At 49.2% G+C, this 20,321-nt stretch overlaps 2 protein-coding genes across 3 annotated transcripts in view; both read right to left on the minus strand.

The window, feature by feature from the left end:
* Positions 1-585: 585 nt before the first annotated feature.
* On the minus strand, positions 586-11,018 carry LOC128798796 (probable glutamate receptor). Of its 2 annotated transcripts, none has more exons than XM_053962636.1 (11): positions 10,920-11,018; positions 9,244-9,355; positions 7,567-7,598; positions 6,482-6,541; positions 5,624-5,803; positions 4,606-4,832; positions 4,245-4,342; positions 3,521-3,738; positions 2,857-3,082; positions 2,180-2,427; positions 586-1,384 (listed from the first exon to the last, which is right to left on the minus strand). In XM_053962636.1, the coding sequence occupies exons 2-11, from the start codon at positions 9,314-9,316 to the stop codon at positions 1,283-1,285; spliced, it is 1,464 nt and encodes a 487-aa protein (XP_053818611.1). In that variant the 5' UTR covers positions 9,317-9,355; positions 10,920-11,018; the 3' UTR covers positions 586-1,282. The 2 variants fall into 2 exon arrangements, with proteins under 2 accessions (XP_053818611.1, XP_053818610.1); XM_053962635.1 differs by having other exon boundaries at positions 9,244-9,352; positions 10,920-10,995.
* Positions 11,019-12,969: 1,951 nt separating this feature from the next.
* Positions 12,970-20,321, minus strand: part of PLCH2 (phospholipase C eta 2) — a 30,258-nt gene continuing 22,906 nt past the window's right edge. Inside the window, exon 21 of the mRNA XM_053963198.1 lies at positions 12,970-15,959. Coding sequence (XP_053819173.1) covers positions 14,227-15,959 — 1,733 coding nt within the window. The 3' untranslated portion in view covers positions 12,970-14,226. The remainder of the gene's footprint in view (positions 15,960-20,321) is intronic.

The raw sequence follows: 20,321 nt of genomic DNA on the forward strand, positions 1-20,321 counted from the left end.
TGACTGAGCCAGGGCTGTTGCAGTCTGAGTTAAGGACCAGCCCTGGTTTCCCAACACCTGGAATTCCTAACCCCTTGTTTGTTCTCATTAGCAGGAGGGACAAGGGAGGGAGTCCTGCACCTGCACAGAATTCCTTCACAGCAGCTGGAAGCTGAGTCTCACTAAGTTCCCCTCTTAGGGAATGTGCAGTGCTGGATTCAGGATCACCCAAAACTTCCCAGCCTGAGCCCCCTTGGTTTCTATTGCCTTCAGTTCTCACTGCTGGGACTGACAAGGATTGGTGTCTTTGTTCCTGCAATGCAATTACAGGCATTCCCAAGGTACCCAATTTGCTTTTTCCCTCCTTCAGCTGTGCAGTTCATAAATGGAGTGATTTCACCACCAATTTGTCCTAAGACTTAAATGCCTCAGCCATCCCAGCTCTGAAAGGGAAAACAGCTTAATGAGGAAAGTGTTTAACATACAGCTGAGAAACTGTTCCTCTGAACTTCAGCATTGTTTGAGAGCAGGGGAGTGATGCAAAACACCCTCACATCTCCCCTTGCAGGGGAGCTGGGGCTGTGCTGTGTTTGACTCATCTCCACACTCCTTCCCTGCTCTGGTACTGATGGATTTCCACTGTCAATCCTCAATTCTTGGGACACGAGAACAAAACATTCGCTGTCACCCCACAGTGGCCCTTATCCTGTGATGGGAAGCCCTGCCTGGCGTTTCTCCAGTGGTTCCTTGGTGGCAGGGGCTCCCTTTTTGGGGTGCAGGGAGGGCCTGTTTGGGGTTGCACAGCAGCACTGTCAGTTCTGATTCAGGAATTCCCTTCCAGGGACCAGCACCTCCTGCTCAGGCAGGGCAGGATGAGGCTATTTATAGCTGCAATGCTTAAGCTGCTGTTCCTGATGACAGCAGACAGACAAGAGCTTTAATGTTCCACGACTGTTCCTCACACAGGAATTAGTAGCAGAGGCTTCACATTAACCTGTCCCCAGTCACTTCCTCCTACAGGCCTTCATGGACTTACAGGGTGAACTTCAAACCTAAACATGGATCCACCATCCTGGCCAGCTCAGCTCCAGTTTATTCACTTGTCACAGTTCCACTCTCCCCCTTATCAGTTTAATTTCTTCCAAGCCACTTAATTTCCTTGTGTCTGCAGCTCCACTACCACTCCAGAAGTGCTGTGTGTGTGTTTAATTAGCAACCTAACACTCTAGACTAGCAGAAAAACATCTTCCTACACTGATACAGCTCCTAGGACGTGGTACAACCCTAACACAGCAAAAACTCCTCAAGCATTTGCCTTCCCTGACGTGTCCTGGCTTTGTCTGGTGGCCCCTTTTATGCGTAGACGAGTGCAGATTTCTTCTGTGAAAACAGAGCAACAAGATTTCTGAAAGAGAAAGGGGGAGAGAAGGCTGTGGGTGCGTTGTTCTGTGGATCCATCTTTTCCACGTGCACACTTGGAGAGCTGGAGAGCAGGAGCACCAAGGGGCACACTGGGACACTGGTGCAGTTTCACTGTGTGTGTGTTTTCCTTGTCTAATGACTGAAGAACAGCCACCAGTGGGAATAAACTTGTTAAGGATCATTTACTGTCCTCTCTAACACCCAGGGCAGTGGAATACACTTTGGCTGCCTTGGGACTTCAAGGAATGTTAATTATTTTTTTGGGGGGGAAAGGGTGCTAGGGGTTTATTTTATTTCAAAATATTATATTTTTGCTGTTCAGGCTACAAACCCATCCCACACCCCAAACCGTGAAATCTTGGCACTTTAAGGAGTAAATGCACAGCCTCCCCTCACCCCAGCCCCACTGCACAGCTTTCCTTAGAAAACCAAGGTCAGGGTGGAAATGCTGGGGCCTGGCTGGTGCAGGAGGGACACGGGGAGGAAGGACAGGATTAAATGCAGGAGCCAGAGCCCACCTTGGTGGAAGGAGGGACACGGGGCAGGACAGGAGCAGGAGCCAGAGCCCACCTTGGTGGAAGGAGGGACACGGGGCAGGACAGGAGCAGGAGCCAGAGCCCACCTTGGTGGAAGGAGGGACACGGGGCAGGACAGGAGCAGGAGCCAGAGCCCACCTTGGTGGAAGGAGGGACACGGGGCAGGACAGGAGCAGGAGCCAGAGCCCACCTTGGTGGAAGGAGGGACACGGGGCAGGACAGGAGCAGGAGCCAGAGCCCACCTTGGCGTGCGCGGCCGCGCGGCGGCTGCTGCTGGAGAGCTCGGCCAGGGCGGCGAGGATGCCGAGGGCGAGGCCGATGCCCAGCGTGAGGAAGAGCCCCCCCAGCGCCGGCGGCTCCAGGGGCCCCCAGCGGTCCCGGCTCTGGCGCAGGCAGCTGCTCTCCCACCACTTGTTCCGCAGGTAGTCCAGGTCGCCCGACTCGCGCAGCTTGAGCACGGCGATGGACAGGGGCTTGGTCCAGGGGGATGCTGGGCAGAGGGAGAGGAGAGAGAGGAGGATGGCAGAGCTCCCAGTGTTTAGTTAAACACTGTTAAAGGGGTCAGAGGTGTCACTGAACACAGCCCCGCCTGCCAAAGGCTTTTCCTGGCTAACAACGATCCTGCCCTGGCCACAGAGGGGTGGTTACACTGGGGGGATAAGGGCAGAGCAAAGGTGCTTTGGGAAGAACATGAGCAGACTGTCCCCTGCTCATTGCGTTAGGGGATCTGCATCCCTGGGGCCAAGGACGCCAGGAGATGGAATATTTGTGGATTAGGGTTCAAAGTGAGAGCCAGTGTTAATTCCCCGCAGAGCAGTGACCCTGTTTTCAGTCTGGTCACCCTGACAGCAGTGTTGGCTCTGGCCCGTTGCTGTCCCTCCCAGGGAGGAGTGGGGCAGCACAGGGGACAGGGACTCACCCTGGGTGGTGGCGATGCCGAAGCCGCGGGCCCCGATGACCTCGGGGGCCCTGATGAGGTTGCAGTGCCGGGCGGCCGCCAGGTCCTGCGAGATGGACTCGCCGATGAAGGCGTAGTTGGAGTCCATCACGCGCTGCACGGCCTCCTGGTAGGTCTTGACCAGAACGTGCTCCCGCCTCTTCTCCATGTACTCATAGATCATCTGGTGGATGGGGTTCTTGGAGTTCTGCAGCCCAAAAATCCAAGTGTCAAACTCAAAGGTGAGACAACCACCAAAAAAAAAAAAAAAAAAATCTGCCTGTATGTGCAAGGGTTGTAAAACAGTTTGGAGAAGAGCACTTAAACCATGTGTGAACCCCTGCAAGCACAGATTGTCCCCAACACAGGGACACAAGTGTCACAGATGCAGCCCCTGGAGAATAGAGAGATTTTTAAAGGAGAATTCAGAATAAAAATAAGAGTTCTGTGCCTGATTTCCTGTGAGAAGAGGTGGAGGAAGGGCTGAACAGAACAATAATCATATTATTTGAAGTATTCCAGGAAATCTGAGGGAGTCAACAGTGACGAGGGTGTTGCAGGGGTTATAAGGCCTGAGCTGTGAGACTCAGCCCCAGCTCAGCAGTCCTACAGCCCCTGTGTGTGGGCACAACGAGATTCTCTGCACCTTGAAGTAGTAGAAAGTCGAGGAGCCCTCCAGTGTCCCAAACTCCAGATTCCTTTGCTTGACCAGGTCCTCGAAGGTCTGGATGGGGAGCTGCTCGCTGCCGGAGCTCAGCAGGGCCGTGAAGTTGGCGATGTAGGCGGCCAGCAGGGCCAGGGTGAAGAGCCACCAGACCACAGCAATGACCCTCACTGAGAGCGCCTGGGGCCGGGGAGTGGCACCTGCACCACAGGGAGCCAATAAATCACCATAAATCACACGGGAGGGGACGCGGGGCCAGAGACGCACCAAGACCTGCAGATCCAGCAGCCTGAGTTACAGAGACTTCCCTTTAATTAAAGGCAAACTGCAGACCCTGCCCTGCAGCTACGCAGAGCCTGAGCCTGGAGGGCCCCACTGTGCTGGTCTGAGCAGCAGCAGCAGCGCTGCAGGGCAGGGCTGGAGCAGCAGCAGTGGCACAAAGCTGCACAAACAACTCCTCTGTACAAGTGCTCAGCTGGGCATTGCCCCGAGCAATGGTTGCCCAGAGCAGAAAATATTCCCCAGCCAGAGTCAACCATCAAGCCCAGCAGGTCTGTACTCACACCTTGCCAAACTGGTTTAGTGCTCCAAGTGTCCCTACTGAGACACCTTTTCACTGCAGTGTCACCCAGAAGGAGCTGGGTGCACCATCACCTTAAAAACCCCACTGCTCCCAGAGCTGCTCTGCTGCATCCTCCCAGCTCACCTTGCAGGGCCAGTGCTCCTGCTCCAAACCAGAGGCTGTTCAGGAAAGTGAAGTGGTTCTCTTCATTCTTTGGCTCATTCCATTCACAGGGGCTCAGTCTGTGGGAAAATGACAGGATAAAACCAGACATTCAGAGGGGGAAAAATAAAAATAATCCCCATCAAGAGATCTGGTGTTCCTCACGGGGAATCCCACTCCTAACGCTGGCTTAATCTGACAGGGTTTAAGCTTTCTTAGCCACTGTACTAGAGCTGTACAGGAGGTTCCTCAGAGCAAAAGGCTCCCTGGGACTTTCTAATCTCTTCATAGGTGAGAAAGGCACTGACTTGAACACAGTCTGTGAACACAAATGCATTTGTACCTGGCGACAAGAAAGAGGCAGAAGCACGTGAGCAGGTAAGCAAATAAAAGGGCTGTCCAGGTCTCCTTGCTGAAAGGAGACAGGAAGTGGAAGAAAGACATGTCCTGGGAGGCCGTGTCCTTGCGGAGCAAGATCCCAATCCCAGTCTGCAGGAAGGGCGTGGTGAAGGACACCACCTCTTCCCTGGCTGAAGTGACAGTCAGTGGAGCCACTGCAATGTCAGCTTCCTGCCAAGGAGATAAAAACCGATCAGCCACCCAGCCCAGGGAACATTTCTGCCCCTCAAACATTTCTGTCCCTCAAGCAGGCGCTTCCCTGGCTGATTGAAATGGCATCACTTCTCCAGGTCAACAGCCTTGGGACGTGAGCCCCAAGGAACAGGACAGGTTTCCCATAGGAATCACTGGAATGGAATTCCACCCAGTGGAGTCATTCACAGTGAGGTGCTGGTTGGTATCTGGGGCTTCTGGTTTCCTTCTGCAGCACGAGCTAGGCTGGGTTTACTCACCCAGGAGAAAAGGTTGTTCCTGTCTGACCCAGGCTGAGAGCTGGGCACAGACTGAGCTCAGAGGGGCAAAGAGCTTTAACTGAAGTGTTCCCCACAGATGACAGAACATCAGCCACAGGGAACGCACCTGATGGGGTGAAATGTGTATTCAAGCATCTCTTGAAGAGTCTGGGCACTGCCATTCTGAATGAAATGAGTCTCACCCAGGGGTTAAGCTCAGGATAAGTTTTGCCAAGGTGTCTGCACAGTCTCACAGGCTACAGAGAAACAGTGACACAGACGAGTGCAGCCCTGGCAGTGCCTGGCTGTAACAGGGATGTCCCGCTGTGGCCGCTGTCTCCTCGTATTTCCATCCCTGTCGGCCAAACCCAACCCCAAGTCTTGCTGCTCATCCCTTCCACAGGACAACTCCGAGTTCCTCAATCCCTGAGCAGATGCTAAGGGAGCCCAGGAGCTGCTCCTGCTGTCCTGTCCCTGCAGGGTGGGTCAGGAACACGGACTGGGCCTTACCCTTCTGAGGATCTCTCCGATCATGCCGCTCCAGTTGCCGCCGGCGGCCACGGCGCCGTACTGGCCGTCGCCCACCACCCTGACGCGGTACTGGAAGCGCAGCATCCCCGCCAGGGCTGCCAGCAGGTCCATGCAGTACCCCTCCAGCTCTGCTCCCCTCACCATCACGTAGGGATCCTCCTGGGAGGGAGGGACACGCGCCCGGCTCAGCCCAGGGGGGTTAAACCCGGCCTTGGCAAACCCGCCCCGTTATTCATCTCCGCGTTTCTGCACTGGGAAGATGAAACACCCCCAGGGCAGCTGCATCCTGCAGGTCACAGGCACCACAGGAATAAGTGAAAACCTCTTCTCAAAAGCCTAAAAGCCAAATATTTTAATTTTGGCCCATCAAAGCCTCAGGTGAGGGGCGCAGGCTGGGCAGGGCCTGACATCAGGATCAGAAAATTCACTGCTGCAGCTTCTCCTGAAAGTCCTGCTTGTCTGGAGCACCTGGTGATGCATTTGGGGGATTTTATCATCTGTTTTTGTCCCTGTGTGACCTTTACATTGTTCCTACCTCAGGGCAGAAACAACACACAGGGGACTGAGCCCCTCAGGTGCAGCTCAGCAGAGAGACCTGGCTGCCTCCCCAGGGCACTGACACAGCCCTGTGCCCCCAGTGACAGCCCCCAAATCCTCCCTGTGCCCACTGCAGACAGCTGGCACCTCCACAGCCCTGAGCCAGCCCCCAAAACCCTGCCAGGAGCAGGGCCATCCCTGCCAAAGCCAGCCCAAAACACCCCCTGCACATCAATAAAATCAATCAAATGAAAGGCAAAGAGCAGCTCCAGCTGTTCCCTGCCACTGTCACAGCCTTACCAGGATGGTTGTGACAGTCAGGGTTGGAAGTCCCTCTCCTGCTCCCCGTGGGTCTGTGCCCTGCAAACCAGAAATTGAGGAACAGTTGGGTTTCCAAGTGCCAGGCATGGCCCCACCAGGCTGGGCCTTACCCTGGGGTGACCTGGGAGGTGTAGGAGGGTTAAACCAGCCCTAAACCTGCAGTGGCTGCTGCTGCTTCCTAACTAATTAATAAATCGCAGCGTTTCACTTCATTGCCTGGTGCAAACGAAAATCACTGCAAACGCTGCCGCACACCTTCAGGTGGTGTGTACAGCCTTCCCAAGAGACCAATTCCTGCTGCAGACAAAAGAATTAGCAGCCAATTAAGGTCTCATTAGAGAGCAATTCCAGGAGACACAGAACAGCTGGAAACCTGAGAGGAGGAGGAGAGGAAAACGTGGATTCACTTCTGTGAGTTAAAGATACATCTTGCAGTTTTACAGTCACCCACTCGAGAGGATTCCTCATCAAAGCCACTTCAGGGCAATTGTAGCTTTTTCTAGTGAAGTGTCAGACTCTGCGAGGTTTGTTGGTCTTAAATGTATCTGCTTATTGTAAAATGACAGGGTGATTTTTCTAGAGAAAGAGAGAGGATGTGCATATGTGTGTGTGAATGTATAAATATATTAAATATATACATATATATATATGCAGTACAAAACGTGCAAAAGAAACCTCAGTCCTTCCAGGAGCAAAATGATCTTGTTTTAATTCTCTCTGTGCACTGGAAGGGTTTGAGTGATGAGCTTTGTCTGGAAGGCTGTGATCACAAGTTCCACAACTCTACCAGCCATGAAGACGAGGGCTACTGGCAGGTTCTTCCCTGGGGCACAACTGAATTTTGAGCTCTGGACAAAAAATTCAGTCAAAAAAAAAAAAAAAACCACAAAAACAAAGAAAGGAAAACAGCACAGCGACACAGCCAGCCATGAACAGTGTTCTTAAAATAATAACTCTTCAAAGATGAAAACCTTTGTACACTCTGGCCACTATTTCTGAATTAAATATGTAAGATCTGCCCCACGACCTCCTTAGTAGCTCTGCACTAATGAGCTCAGACATACCTTACCCACAGCATCATCATTCCTCCCAGCTCCTGGAAAAAGACAACAAAATCAGATTTGTGTGGGGCTTGTGTTTACAGCTCCTCATTTCACAGTGCACTGAAATAGTCAGAACGACCACCCTCAACTCCCAAAGCCCCTTCGTTTCCTCCCCCAGGCACAAAAGGAGGCAGAGACAGCAGAGAGGGGCTGCAGGAGGTTCTAATGTCACTTAATGATGTCACTTAATGTCCCTCACCCTCTGGGGGACTCCTGCACGGCCAGTCCACCCCTGAGGAGGGGCAGCAGCAGCTCTTCTGCCTCCTCACACAGCCCAGGTCTGCCCCCACTCCTGCCAAGCCCCATCTTCCCCTGAGGAGAAGCCAAAAGTTCCTCTCCACCCACTTCCCAGACACTGTTTCTTCTTACTCTGCCTTTCCCTTGCTGATGGCAGGTTCTGCATCTGAGATGCAGAATTAAAACCACAATTTTGTCAATATATTGCTTATTAATTGCCCAGGATGATTTTTTCTAGAATCTGCTTAGCATTGTTCCTTGGACTCAGAGAATTCACAGCACAAAAGCCAAAAATCCCTCAAGATAAACCAAAAAATGCAGGGTGTTCTCACTCTTTCAAGCAAAAGCTGTGGGTTTTTCTCTAAATATAACAGCATATTCATTCATTATGTATTTATTTTTCCTTCTTTGGCGTTGCATTTTCTGGCCTTGTGCTGAACTCCACATTATTGTAAAACAAAACCTGTTTTTTCCCTCTCCACTACAGTTCTCCATGGGGGCTGGAAATCTCCACAAAGGAGTTCTCTTGTCTCCCTTTAGAAACCCTTTAAAGCCAGCAGCAGCTTTTGGAGGCCCCGTGGGGTTCCTTGGAAGGCAGCAGAGCCTTCTGAGGGCTCCAGCTCCCAGCTCAAAGCCCCTTTGTGAGCCCTCCTGAAAGGCCCAGGGGCGATGGGGCTGCAGCACCAACCCCAGGTCATGGCAGAGACACTGCCCAGCACCAAGGCTTCTGCTGGGAATCCTCCTGGGAATCCTCCTGGGAATCCTGGGATTCCTCCTGGGAATCCTCCTCGGGGGCTGCAGCAGCACAGGACAAAGGGAAGGGCTCATCCCTCCCTTCCCCGTAGGTTGGTGGTTGCAGGAAGAGACTTTGGCTGTAAAAAATCAGCTTTTTCTTTGCTCCTGCTACCCTGAGCTTGCCCAGCCTTCCAAAGGGATGTTCCTGCTGGGTTCCTGGGGAAAAGGCTCCTGGCACTGGTCAGGACTGGCCACCTCACCTCAGTTTTCTCCCCCATCCTCAGCACATCTTGCTGCAGCTCAAGGGACCATAAACTCACAGAAGTGCAGCTTTAACCACAGTAACCACACCTAAGCCCACCCTTTTTCTTGGCTTTTTTCATCTTCCCCCATCTCTGTCATCTGGTTTTCAACTGTAGCAGCAAAGACTCTTGGGGACATCAAAGACACTTGGGGACATCAAAGGCACTTGGTGGCAGCACTCACAAAGTCCCAGCCACAAGGTGAGCCCTGGGGAATCTCTTAAGAACCCACTTGAAAGGCAAATTCTGAGATTAGGACAAAATCCTGCAAGCGCTGGCAGGTAAAAACTGAAGGAATTAATGCTCTGAAGGAGAACAAAACCAGGTTTGGGTGCAGCCAACACTTCTGGATCCTTTTCCTCACCTGCCTGGCTCGATTCCCTCAGGAGCAGCACGGCTGTAACCACACAGATTGTGAAGTGAAGACCTTTATCCATGGGAGCAGAAATTCCTGCTGCTCTACAGGAACCTTCCTGCTGGAGGTGAAAGGCAAGCAGTTAAACCTGGTTCTACAGTTCCTCAGCACTGGGTGAGGTCAGTTTGTCCTGGATTTTCTGCTCCTTTTTCTGTAGAGCCACAATTCCAAACAAGATCTCTCTTTTCAGATTCCCTGAAAAGAGTCCCTGCTGAGCTCAGCCAGAACAAATACTAAAGAAAGGCTCTGGTGAAGTCCCCACTGCAGCAAAAATGATGTGACAAACCTGAAAAAGGTGATTTACCCACTGGTGGTTCTCTCCCTGTGGGTTCCTCCCCAGGGAAAGGAGAGGAGAGGAAGCAGCAGCAATATTTTTTATGGTATTTGTTGTCCAACAAGATACAGGACACCATTACACCAGAAACAATAAAAAATAAATTTAAAATGCCCCAAAAAACTTAAAATTTATGAGAGTGTGTAGGCAAAAATTCACTACACATGGCATTATTTGTGGCTGACTGATGCTCAGAAAACACTGGATTTAGTGATCTTACCTTTAGGAAATTTCCCAGTCCTGCATCCTATGAAAACTCTTAGCATTACAGCTCAGTACTTTCCCTCATTCATTTTCCCTAATGAGAGAAATAACTAAAACCTCCACAGAAGGTTCTTTCCAGGTTAAATTTCAATGCTGATTTTGTTGTTATTGCTGTTAAAAAATTCTGCCAAATGGGAAAATGTTGATCCTTGTGAAAGGATCCCAGAGGAGAGGGCTGAGATCGGAGCTGTACATCAGCCAATGTGGGAAATGGATTTGTGAGGAATTTTCAAAACCTGACAGAAAGCTCACACAGTCCTGTACATCTGTATGCAACCACTGAGATAAGGTGTGCTCACTTAGGAAGGCCATGGGATAGAGATGGCATTGTTGAGAGAGGGACTGAACTAGAAACAAGTTTCAACAAGTTTCAAAATGTGGCCTTGAAAAAAGACCAGATATTATAATAAGAGAATTAGAACTGTGAAAGATGCATTGCACTGTGACCAGGAAATGGCTTGGCTTCTGATGGAATGGCATTTTTACATCTCTTGTGTCTCACAAGAGCCTGATAAAGGAATAAAAACTTTTAAAACACCTCTCAGCTGCCCCATCTCTGTAAAAGCTGACAAAACCAATAAACACTGACTTTATCCTACAACTACTTTTTAGACAAAGTAGTTGCTGCTCATGGCTGTTGCCAGAGCAGCACAAAAACTGAGCAGCTGCAACAACCACGGGGAAAAAAAGGAAAAGAAGCAGCAGCCTTCAGGCTGAGCCAGGGAGGAGCTGTGCTTTTCCTGGTAGGTTTAACCTCTAAATTCCTGTTCCTTTTCTCTTACAATTTGGTACATGCAACAAAATCATCTTTGTTTCAAGAGGTCTCCTCTAGAAACCCCCAAACTGCTCAGAGCTGGTATTGCTGGCATCACCTTGAACAGAAAGTTGTTAACCACGCTGCTTACGGATTATCTAAAAGCACAAGTAGGGTGCACATCTGGGTTAAAAAGCCAGGAAGGAGCCGGTGGCAGCAGGCTTTGCCCCTTGCCAGAAGCAGAGCACGAATTGAAGGCAGTTTCTCACTTACAGCGACTCCCTTGGGCCGTCTGTCCGTCCGTCCGTGGGTCCGTGCGGGAGCTGCTCGGGATGCCCGGCACAGAGGAGTGAGGGTCCCACAGGTTTGGGCATCCCGTGCTGGGATAAATACCCGGGAGAGGAGGAGGAGGAGGAGGAGGAGGAGGAGGAGGAGGAGGAGTGGCCTCTAAACGTGCCAGCTGGACCAGGGGACACCTGGGGCTTTGGGGAAGGAGGAGACCACACCAAAGCCAGGCTGTGGAAGCAGCTCAGTCCAGCAGCTGGATGCTGCATCAACACTCACAAAATTCTCTTCCTGGCCTGTGGTGTTGCTGTAAGATTCCTCCCTTTGGAACTGTCCCCAGCAGCTGTGCCCGTTTTCCTGCCTGTTGATCACACAGACAAAATCAGCTTTGAAAGACACAATTGAATGTTCATTGTCAGTGCTCATGAAGGCCAAGCTGCAGGAACAGAGCCCATAAATCCCATGTCCAGCCATGTCCATTACACTGCTTGTGATCTGGGGACTTTGGATCTCAGATCTTACAGTTTAATGAACTGAAATGCCCATCCAGGAGTCTCAGGAAGAGCAGAAGAATGAATACCAAAACTGTGACCTTCTGCTGAATTAAATCCCAAATAATTTTCAAATGCTGGAATAAATTCCACTTATAGGAATAAATAAATACATGATGAATGGTCAGTCTTATGTAGTGTCACAAAACAAGCTGTAAAAGTGGTTGCTACTAATTTGGAAGCAAGAGGGCAAATTTCAGATGTACCCTAATGACTTAAATCCAGACACTGTTAGTTAAAATTCTGAACGAAGGAAAATGTTTTAAAGTGCTCCATGATGCTGCCTCCTGTGAGATGCAAAAATTCATTGTATTAATGCTTAATCAATTAAAGATGAAAATAATCTGATTGTGAGACTTAGTCTTTGAGAAGACACAAATAGGCCTTTTAGACATTAACTTTCCAAAGCTGTCAAGTTGCATGTACTTGACATTAAAGCTGCAAAAGCATTAAAGCTACAAAAGCAGCGACTCCCTGCAGCTTTTCAGCCCGAAATTAAAGTATTACATGAATGATTTTTCATCCAGAGAATGTTAATGAAATTTGCTTTGTGCTGGGACACAATGAGAGGCTCCTCTTGGCAGATGACACGTTCTGCTGCAGCTTCACCTCCTTTCCTTCAGAGCCTGCAGTGACGCTGTGGGGTCACCTCGGTGCACCCCCCAAACCTCTGCTGCACAAAGCTGTGCTGGCACCTGCAGGATCTGAGTCCTGCAGACAAGCTGTGCAGATCTGAGCCAGCCTGGAAAACCGAGGGAATATTTTCAGACAAAACGTGCCGAAGAGCATTTGAAAAGATTTGAGCAGAAAATTTAACCCCTCCAGTCCCGTCGCCGTGTTATGGTGATAACACTGTCAGCTTCACATTTTGATATCTCAGAGTCTAAATTTTGTTACTGTTTTGGTATCTCAGAGTTTGAATTCTTGTGGCCAAGTGATGCTAAAATTAGAACCAAGAGCCCCTTTCCAGCTCCACAAGTGACAGCCCTTCCAGGAGGAGTGTCAAGGAAGTAAAATGCACTTTCACTGTGCACTTTGCTGGGACAGGAATAGAAGTGATTTTTCAATCAAGTGACAGGTGAAGAGCAAAATTGTGCTGCAGCATTTTCAGCCAGACTTTAAACCCCCTCAGTGATGAAACAGGGCCATCTGTGTTACTTGTACAGCTGCTCCAGGGTGGATCAGCTCCTTCTGTCTGTTTGGCTACTAATCCCACCAGTTCCCCCAGAATTTTCACCCTCTCAGCCAGGGCTCTGCCCCAGCCCCTGTGCTGTGTCTCACACCACAGAATGTCGGTCTCTGCCAATCCTTGCACAAGTTCTGGAGGACCTGAGGAAATCTGAGCTGGGTCTGCACTGGCTACTCCTCTGAAAAAGAGTAAAATTAAATGTTATCCACAAAGGAAGCTGAAAAACAAAGCAGATAGAATGAACCATGTTTGTGTATCACAAACCCCAGTGTTGTGTTACAGCTAAAGAGTCACCAGCTGGAAGGTTAAATATGTTTATTTTAGTAGTGTAAGGTGGTTTTACAAACAAATTCTTAAATTTTGCAATATACACAAAAGAATCATTACAAAGGCAAAATATCCTCTCAATAATAGGGACTCTATGCAGCCTGAAATAAAATTAAACCTCTGTTTCTCTTTAAAATGCATCTCAGTAAACATTCTTCTCCATCACTGATAAAATGTACATCTATAATAAATGACATCATAATTGGGGACTGGGGGGGACACATGACAACATCCCTAAAAATAAAAAGTAAAAAAAAAGGGGGGGATGAAATTATTACTCTGTTTAGGTTGTTATTTAATTCTAAATATGTCCATCTAAAAAAATTAAATATCTCTTTTTTTAAACATATCATTGAAAATTTTGCATGGCAGTGCAATACAGAAATAGTAAAATTCATCCAAAAAGTGCTCTGTACAGCAGCATTGTTAAAATACCATAGGAAGGGACAGTGCTGTTTCAAGAAAAGACTAACATGCTTTGTAGCCATTTCTGAAGTAAAGTCAGAAGATATTTCCTGTCTATTTTTAGGCATTCCCTTCTCTCTCCTGTCTCAATTCCCTCAGACAATGCCTTGAGACAAGGAGCAGTCACAGTTCAGGTTCAGGGTGTGCATGTGTACATACATGTGCAGACATATCTTTGCATACACACAGGTGTATATATATAGATATTTATATATATATAGATATATAAACAGGCTGGGTTTATAAAAGCATTGCTTTGGAACAAGAGAGCTCTTCTTCAAAGAGAAAATATGGATTTTCACGGAAATAAGCAGGTCCACAATGGAAGATGGACTGTGTCTTCTACATTATTAATTCACACCCTCAGAAGCCTCAAACTCTTCCAGAAAATAAAATGTGATTTAAGTCCAGCCTCCTTACATGGATCCATGATTTGTAAGAGCAAAATTCACCTTAGCTGTCGTTAGCATCACATTTAGCTATTAAACATCAAGGTTACTATTGTCAGAAGAATTATTGAAATTAGTAAAGACCAAGAGCAAACAGCAAACGCAAGAAGTGGTCACACACAAAGGAGGCCAAATCGGAGGCTGGGCAAAGCGCAATTAAAAATGAATTCCTCATCTTTGGAGTCATGGTATCGAGCACCCTTGGGCTCAAGGGAAGGCCAGGAAGCACCGAGCCGTGGCAGGATGTCTGGGGCCTCTCAGGTCGCCGTGTTTTGCTGTGACAGGAGTGCAAGCAGTGCCCAGCGCTGCCAGGGTCACAGTTTGAGCATGAAGAACACCTCGGTGTCCGCCACGCACTCGGGCTGGGCTTTGGGCGAGGACGGCAGGGCCGTGTGGGCAGCGGGGTCGGTGCAGCCGGCCCTGCCCACGCTGCAGGCGCCCTCGGGGTTGCCCCTCTCCTCGATGGGGCTGCCCCCGAGCTGTGCCCGGCCCTGCAGGCGCTGCCTCTCCTGGGCCTGCCGCGCTCTGTTGGCGATGTAGCGCACGCGGCTCTGGCTGCGCGACGATGAGCGGCGCAGCAGCCCCACGCTCTCGCCCTCCTCCTCCGACTCGCTGGGCTCAAGGCTGATGGGGGAGGTGATATCGTTTTCCTGCTGGAAGGCTGTCAGCTTCTTCAGCTGCTCAGTCAGTTCGTCCCGGGATTTGGCGGAGGGCCGCAGGCCTGAGGAGCGGCGCTGCTCCCGCATGGAGCGGGTGACGAAGCTCCTGCTGATGCTGCGGTATTTGCTCTCAAAAGTGCACACGATGTCGTCAGAGGTAAGGTCCCCGAGGCTTTTGGACTTTGTCTGGTTATTCCCAACCGTGTCATGCGCTTTGGATTTGTGAGAGGACTGCCTGAGACTCTCCATGTAGAGCCTGCTCCAGGTGTGCCTTCTAGGAATGGACGAGAAGGCGTCCTGAGGGCTCCTGGCCAGGGGCCGGGGGCACAGCTCATCAGCCGACAGCTGGCCAGACCTCAGGTTGGGGTTGGACTTGCTCTTGCTGACCATTGGCATCTCGGTGCTGCAGGTGGTGGCGGAGCGTGGGCGCATGCCCTTCCTGATGGCCAGGGGCTCCAGGCTGTCCTGGCGGATGCCCAGGTCCGGGAGGCTTTTGCGAGCCAGGCTGGGGAGGGAGAGGTCGATGACGGTGTCATTGGAGGACATGCTGGACGAGGAGGACAAGCTGTCACGGTGGCTGCTGCAGTCCAGCTTGCTCCAGATCCGGTCATTGACAGTGGCATCAAAGTACACCTCAGCTGCTGGAGACTGGCTGCTCGGAATTTTTATTAAGGCTGAGGAGTCTGACATCTTCAGTCCTTCACTCTTTGCCCTTCTTGCCAACGTGTAAGAGCTCGTCTGAGAAACAGAGACAGGGAGAGCCTGTGCAGCCTGGGCTTTCTGGGGAGAATCTGCCTGCAGGCTGTTAATGACACTGCTTTGCTGGGGTGGAACAGCTGCTGCACCCGGGTTTTGCCCTTTGGATTCAGAGGTGCTTTTCATGTCTGCTAATACCTGACCTGGTTGATTGTTTTGCTTCAGGCCGTTTCCTACAGGTTGGCCAGCACCATGATCTGCTGCCTCTACCAGCCTGGCTTTTTGGGGATGTGCTGCTGATCCACCCTGCTCTTCAGCCTCACTGCACTGTGTCCAGCCATTTCCTTCTGTGGGACATCCTGCCACGCTTTTCCTCTCATCCTCTGCGGCTACTAAACTTGTGTCAGCTGCTCTTGGGACATCCTGCCCTTGGTCTTCTGCAGCCACATTTGCTCCTTGTTCTCTGGAGGGTTGGGGCTCTTGAGGCTGGTTGGGTGTGCTGCTTCCCTCTGATGGAGCTTCGGTGGAATGGTCAGACCCAGATCCTTCCTCAGAATCACTGTAAGGGCTAACGGGCAGGGGGAAGAGAAGGCTGCAGTGATGGTTCTCATTGGCAAGGACAGGCTCTTCTGTGATCGTTTCTAGGCTGCATAAAGAAGTGACTGACCTCTGCATTGAGAAGTGGCAGACATCTTCTTGGGAGGCATGAAAAGAAAAAGAAAGAAACAAGAAAAACAGAGATACAGGGTTAGTTATCTGTGACAAATTACACCTTAGCTAAGATTCATTCCTTATGTGTTACCATTTTGTTCTCAAGGTACAAGTTGCCCATGTTAATCATGATTTTAAAAATAACTTGTGATTTCAAATGCCTGGCCAAAGGCAGCAAAACATTTTGCACATTCAGTTTTAGCTGCACAAAGCCCTGTTGCTTCAAGAAATCTCAGTCCATGCACAGCGGCACAATGTGACCGTTCTGGTTTTCTTATCAAACAACAACAGTACCCAGCAATTTTTGCCCTTTGTGTCCCCTTTTGTAAACCAGCTTTTCTTCCTCCACCATCCAGCACCACTTGATTTGCAGTTTTCCTTCCTTCCAGCCCTCAAACAGGTCAGGGTATCAGAGCACAACCAGAGCATGTACAATAATCAAACACCAGTTTGACCAGCAGATGTGATCCCAATGACCAACCACTCAGAAGAGAAACAGCACAGGACTTGTGGAGCAGATTACAAATGATCTGCAGACAGTGGAATGTTGGCAATGGGACTTTTAGAAACAAAACAAAAGCTTTAAACAGACTTTGTTCTTCCTAAAAAAAACTTGGTAATTTCTGTTTCAAAAAAACTCTGCGGACAGATGGGTCATGAACAGCAGGCTGTGAGTCCAACCCTGGAGAATCACTACAGCCACCAATTACCTGGAGAAAATTCTCCATTCTCTGCAATGTTTATCACCTGCACCCCGGGAGCCAAAGCAATCATGCCAAAAAGATTATTTCCCATATCTCCAAAGCACAGTGCAGACATGCATTCCAGAACTAACAAAGCACCACCGAGCCAGACCACGACCTCGAGGATACAGGAGCAGGTAATTATAGGGCAGCAAACAGGCAAAAATCAGGACTACAGGCAACAAGGTGCTCCAATCAGGGGCACTCAGCAGACATTACCTTTGACTTGCTTGTCCTTTCAGTTCTTAACTAGAGAGAGAGAGAGTGTGCATGTAGAATAAGAGGACAGAACAGAGGAAAAATCCAGTTAATGTAGGGAAGGCAGGTGCAGATAACAGGATAAATTGGTGCTGAGGGAGGGAAAGGAGACATACAGGAATATTCACACATGGTTGTAGGATCCTAAGAATTTCTGACCAACCAGAGCACTCAATGGAATCCACACATGGACAGATGTTAGGTTAATTTTTTTTATCATAGAAGGATGAAAATATTTGTTAGTGTTGCAGGAGGAGCACACTCCACTGGACGGGGGAATGGAATCACAAAGTCATGGAATCACAGAGTGGTTTGTGATGGAAAGGACCCTAAAAATCATCAAGTTTCAAGTACCCTGACACAGGCAAGGACACCTTCCAGGTTGCTCAGAGGAATCTGGACTCCTCTGCTCCAAAGCCCTCTCCTAATGGAGAACATCACTCCCAGAACCTGCCCAGGCAATACCAGGCATTTCCAGCCCAGTGCCGAACTCAGGGGTGGGAGCAGCTCTTCCCTGGCCTGTCCTGCATTAGCTGGGAGTGCTGGAAGGGAATCAGGCACCTGTGCCCATAACCCAAATCCAACATTCCAGACTCTCAGTGCCTGGAGGAGTGTCAGGAGGGGCCCAGAGCTGATCAGGCTTATGAATTCTCCTGCCCATCCACCAGCACAGACTGGGGCATGCTGGGAAGGGAAATCACTGGAAAATGTAATGCTGGGCCAGCAATAGTAATAATACAAACTATGAAATTATTATTATTAAATATATATATTATATATATTCATAAACTATTATTAAATATATTTATATTATATATCATTAAATTATTATTAAATATATGTACATGATAGAAATAATAATAATTATTAAATGTATTTATATTAATATATAATAAAGGGCCAGCTATAGTTTCCTGCCTTTTCCCAGGGGCACTTCCCCCAGCAGAATGCCAATTCCCAAGTGCAGCCATGGAGCTGGTTTCCCTGGTTTCCTGGCCCAAGGCATGGCCTTGCAGGAGGATGGGAAAGGGAGCTGTTTGTGCAAACAGAGGGGCTGTCACTGGACCAGCAGCAGCCAGTCCAAGGCACCATTTCACCATTTTAAGGGTTTGCTGATTCCATGCTTGGGAAGTCAGATGGATTTAATCAAATTTCAAGCATATCACAATATTTGTTTAGTGACTTGGGGGGCTGGCAGGGGAGCTGGCACTGATAATGGGAAATGGTTTCCTATGTCACAGTACTCAGAGTTTGTGAAAAGCCCAATGCCAATAATTTAGGCATAGAAAGAGTTCTGCTGCTTTGGATTAACTGCAAGTCACGGGAACTAGCAAATTTCTCCTCTCCCATTGTCCTGGTATTTTCCTAAAAGCCTGAAGCAGATATTGGAAAAATATGTTAAAAAAAAAAAAGTATAAAAAAAGTAGAAGGTAAATTGCAGACACCTAATCAGATGAAATTAGTCAAATAAATAAAATGTCTCAAAGTTCTGTCTGAGGCTTTCAAAGAAGCCCACTATAGTGGGCAGTCAGAATCTGTTATTTAAAAAGGGATTACATCCTAGGAAAAGCACCAAAATCACGTCACTGTTCCTGAAAATGTAATCATCAGTGTCCAGATTTCTTGGACAATTAACAAGGAGGGTGAGGGATTTGAAGAGGAGCTTTTGCAGTCACAGCCAAAAGCTGTACTTCCTACTTCCTCCTTACATTTCTGTGAAGCAGAAAATTCTTATCAAAATCTCTTTCCTTCTGTCCCATTCCTGCCAAATCAGGAGGAAAAAATGCTGTTTTTCTTACTAAAGGATGTCCTTTGATTGCCTCTGCTTTGATTTCCCACCTCTACAAGCCCCCAGTTCATGGTACAGGCACAGCCACACACTCCCAGTGAGCACACTCCTGTCTGAAACAACCACAAAATGCTGCAGCTTTAGGAACTTTCCTCTAAGTGGGCACGTTTTGGGTTGCAGTGGGGAATGGCAGGAGTGCCCCAGCCTGGCTGGTGTCAGGGAGCAGCAGATCACACACTCTGCTGCCCCGTGCAGCTCTGCCCTCAGGCCACGAACATCACAGCACAGTAGAAATGTTTGCACAGGCATTTAGGACCAGAATGGGCCGCTGTGTTTATAAAATACATCTCCTGAACAGAGCACAGAAATCCATCCAGTAATTCCTGGACTGACAGCAGTGATTTTGCAAGATCTTTGAGGAGGGCACAGGTTTATTGTTATCAGAGAGCACATTAGACATCATTCCTGATGTGGTTATCCCTCAGTGGATCACAAAGGCTGATAATGGAAAAATTGTTTGTTGATGTGGGTTTTCCATATTCAATCTCACTTAATGCTCTGGTTTGGATCTTAAAATTTACTTAGTATCATACCACATTCACTAAGAAAATCAAGGAAACAAAAAACCCTGAACAAACAACCCCAACATTTATGGACTACTGACAGTGTCACTACTGCAGATGGTTAACTAGGCATGGCAAGGACTAAGCTAAACCAGACACGCCTACAAAAAAGAAAATAAAAATATTTATGCAGATTTTTTCCTTCTGTCATTGCCAAAATTAAAAAAAAAACAAAAAAAAAAGACCTCTTGACAGCCAAACAACATAGAGGATCTTCTAAGGATGCTATGCAGAAGCTGAGACAATGACGTGATCTACAGTGGAGAAGGGTGAAGAAAATCTGGTCTTACCAGTAAAGAATATAGGGGATTTACTTCGAATTTCCTCCAATTTTTGAACGAACAAGGCGTTCATTTCCCTCTGTAGGGTGCCCACTTGCCTTCGAGAAGGTTCAGACCAGTGCTTGGGGAATTCTGGGCTTCCAAGGCTTTCTAGACTGCTGGAGTTGGAGGATATAGAGCCATTGCTGGCTGCAACCAAGTTGACAGTGCTTCCATACTTGCCACCTGACTGGCACTGCCAGCGCTGCCGGGAATGAGCCTTTATTCCGTGACACTTAGAGTCAGCACTCGTCTTCCCTGGGGTCACAGAACACTGAGTGCTCCTCGCCACATCACCTGCAGTTCCTGGGCTGCTGCAAGGCTGCAAATCTGAGAGTGGCCTGGGCTGCCCTCTGACCACCCAGCTCCGGAGCTCTACCCTCTCCTCTGCACTGCTGCCCTGCCCAGGCTGCAGGGGCTCTCTAGCAGTGGGCCTGCCAGGGTGGTCACTCCACGGCCCCTCTGGGTCAGGGCTCTCTTTGGAGCCAATCATGCATTTCATGCAGTTGGTGGCCACTCCGATCCTGCCCGAGCTGTTGATGGCACAGCGGGCGAAGACGCTTTGCTTCTCGCCCTGGGGCTCCTGCAGCCTCACCCTGTGTGCCCTGGG

Source organism: Vidua chalybeata, chromosome 22 (genome assembly GCF_026979565.1).
Source record: "Vidua chalybeata isolate OUT-0048 chromosome 22, bVidCha1 merged haplotype, whole genome shotgun sequence".
Taxonomy (NCBI): Eukaryota; Metazoa; Chordata; class Aves; order Passeriformes; family Viduidae; genus Vidua; species Vidua chalybeata.